Source organism: Puntigrus tetrazona, chromosome 8 (genome assembly GCF_018831695.1).
Source record: "Puntigrus tetrazona isolate hp1 chromosome 8, ASM1883169v1, whole genome shotgun sequence".
In the NCBI taxonomy this organism is placed as follows: Eukaryota; Metazoa; Chordata; class Actinopteri; order Cypriniformes; family Cyprinidae; genus Puntigrus; species Puntigrus tetrazona.
The window spans coordinates 5,193,500-5,196,926 of NC_056706.1; the positions used below are offsets into that span (position 1 = coordinate 5,193,500).

Here is a 3,427-nt window from a genome sequence, read left to right on the forward strand (position 1 = left end):
TATATACACACACACATACATTATTATTAAGTTAAAATACTGCAATAAATGTACATGGATGGTCTTTGATTATATTGATTAAAGCAGTAGTTGTTTAAATACATTTGATGAACTATCTTCCACCAGTAACATCTGCATTTGATCTGTTTTTGTAAGAAGTTCTGGCAGTTTGTCACCTTTTTGTCACTTTTTGACAGCCACGGTCACCATCCACTTTTACTGTATGGCAAAAGAGCAGCATAAATATTGCTTTTATCTTTTTGTGTTCCACAGAAGAAAGTCAAAGAGGGTGAGCGAATGATGACAGCGTTTTCATTTCCGGCCGAACTGTCCCTTTAACAAACATTGCATGCACAGCACACACACACACACACACTCCTCTAAAGCATAAAAACTGATTTTAGGTCAAGCATTCGCTCTTTTTCTCTCTCTCTCTCTTTCACTTTCTTATTAGCGAGCTCCCCAAAGCGTAATGGAGAAATTAATGAACGTGCGTTCTGGGAGAGCTCGCATTAACGCTTCAGTTCCCAACAGACTAGACAACCTGCTAAAACAGACAAAATCTCGCCTCTATGCATTAAGAAAAACCGAGATAAGTCCAAATCTACACAAGCATGCCCAACACCACAGGAAATCAAGATCATGTGTGCAATAATGTGCTTACGATGGAAGCCCATTGAGCAATGAGTTCACCAGAAGCAGTCCTACCACTAAACTACTCTACAGCTCAAATAACCTTTTACACAAAATAAAGAACTGCTTCGGCGTTTAGAGCTGCACTTTTTATTATCATTTATGTAGTAGAGCGCAATTTTCAATTAGCTTTGATTCTTATATTTCCATTGTAAATGATATTTAATTTTTACGAATGCGTTTTAATTGGTAATTGATATAGCTAAATCTAAAAACGGTCAAAAATTTGTGCTGTCAAGCCATTAATCGTGATTAGTCCCATCCAAAATAAGCATACATAATATATGTGTGCTGTGTAAACATATTTATTAAGTATATATAAACGCAATCGCATGCGTGCATATATTTAAGAAAAATATGTCATGTTTATATATATTTATATACAATATAAAATAAAAGAATAAAATACGCATGCATGTAAATAGTTACAAAATATATGCTGTATGTAATAAATACACACACATATACTATAAAACAAAAACTTTATTTTGGATTTATCATGATTATTCATTATAGATCACTATTAAAAATAACATTAATTAGAATAAATAAATAACAGGCATTCCTGACTTTTCAATTATTTTATTGCTATTTGCTCTTTATTTTCTATTTATTCAATTTTTTCTGATCTGCTTAATACTCATGGCCCACAGGCGTCCCATGTAAGAGCGTTACTGTAAACAGCATCTCTCCTTGTTTTTCCAAAGTAGAGCTGATTTCCTGCAGTAATCAACAGCATGTCACAGATGCTGCCAACATCAGCTTAACTCGTGCTGAACCCAGAAGATGCCTATAATCTTTACCATCACGGATAAACACAAGAAAGGTTTTAACTTCTAAACCTCCAGAACATTCTAACTCCGTCAAAATCGTCTGCTTTCATGCATAAACACCATTAATCAGATACAGTTCTGCATGAGACATGCGTGCTTTCTAAGTCTCCTAACAATGCTGTGTGTTATTCACATACACAAACGGACACACAAAACACGCACGAGCTAGACGTGAACCGACAAACACAGGCTATGCTTGGAACAGCACACTACATACTTCTACTATTATTTAAGCATTATGTGCAATATGCAAATTCCCTACTACTGTACATTTGCCAAATGTGAAAAAAACCCCACACGTAACACATGGAACATGATATCCCATAATGCAATGCGCAAATGTTCCATTTCCAGTGTGAAGAGAATATAAACTGCAGTATTTCATACATTATTTCACACATACTGCTAAATGTATGCAATAAATGCACTAAAAAGGCAAATAACTATATTTTATTCTCGTATAGCATCTTGCTGATTTGATGAGATCGTGTGAGCACGATATGCTGTATATTGTAATGTTTTGCATAAATTAAAATAAACATCTGATGTATTTAAAAATCTCACAAAGGCAGCCTTTATTTGCCGTAAAAATACAGTAAAAATATTCATATTGAAATATTATTTATTTATAACTTAAAATAACTGCTGCGATATATTTTTAAATTATATATATATGAATTTTCAGCATCATTGCTCCAGTCTTTAGTGTCATATGACCCTTCAGAAATCAATCTAATTGGCAGATTTTTATTTTTCAGATCGAAAACGGTCATATTTTCATGTTTTCTTAACATTTTGTACATCCTAAATAAATAGAAAGTTCAAAATAGCAGCATTTACTTGAAAATATACCATTATGGAAGTCTTCACTATCATTTTAGATGAATTTAACGCGTCCTTGCCGACTAAAATATTAAATAAACTACACAACCGTAAACAGTATACAGTATATACTGCACAGTATGAACTAGTTCTCCATTCCGCCCATAGCCACACAGACACACCTCATTAAATACGTATGACAGTGTTAATGCTCACATCCTGGTCCTGCGAGGTTAGGCGGGGTTTGGACTGAGCATGCTCAGTAAGAGCGGAGCCTTTGACACAAACGTCAAAGGTCACAAGAAGACAGAGGAAGACGAGGAACAGGAAGAAGAATGTGGTTACCATGAGAACAGCACCGATGGGTGGCCGGAGAAAAGGAAGTTACTCTCGGTTTGAAAGGACGACACGGGAATAAAGAGTTACGTTTCTCTGCAAAGGTCAAAGGTGAGGCCCCTCGGGCCGTGCATTAGTACGTTATCGGTGGAGCGTCAGGATGAACATATTTTCGTGCAGGTGAACACAGGGAGGGGAAAGGAAAGGAGAACGATGGCGGCAAACGAATAACAGCATCTACAGATACTACAGTAAAACTACAGAATCCAAACTAATAAACAAGCACAAACTAAAACAAAAACTTACAGAAACACATCAAACAATCGCTCTCGCGAGGTGTCAGCTGTTCGGATTTACTGGAGCTTGGTTTTCTGTCAGATCGGAGTAACTGCGAGTGAACGTGACGCCGGTGTGTGTTACCTTGTTTTTCTTAATGAAAGGCCAGAGGGTTTTGCTCTTGCTCTTGCTGGAGCGGTCTGCTTTGCTCTCCGGGCGTGAGTTAGTGAGGCTGGTCTCAGACACCGTCCTCTTCATCGCCTGGCCGTAGTCTTCAAACTCCACATCGCCGGGAGGCTCGAACCCAGACTTATATGACTCTATGACCTGAGAGGAGTCCTGCGGGGAAAGAGAGCACAAACAGTCTTATTGTGTGCTTATCATTTTTTATTAATATTGTAAACTAAATGTGATTGAAAAATAAAAATTAATTAATTAAAAAAATAAATAAAATAAAAAATCATATA

General features: G+C 36.5%; 1 protein-coding gene across 1 annotated transcript in view; it reads right to left on the minus strand.

Annotated features, from left to right (window-relative positions):
* Positions 1-2,252: 2,252 nt before the first annotated feature.
* LOC122349940 (formin-binding protein 1-like) overlaps positions 2,253-3,427 on the minus strand; it is an 11,703-nt gene continuing 10,528 nt past the window's right edge. The window contains exon 9 of the mRNA XM_043246081.1: positions 2,253-3,299. Within this exon, the coding sequence (XP_043102016.1) occupies positions 3,024-3,299 (276 nt within the window). The 3' untranslated portion in view covers positions 2,253-3,023. The remainder of the gene's footprint in view (positions 3,300-3,427) is intronic.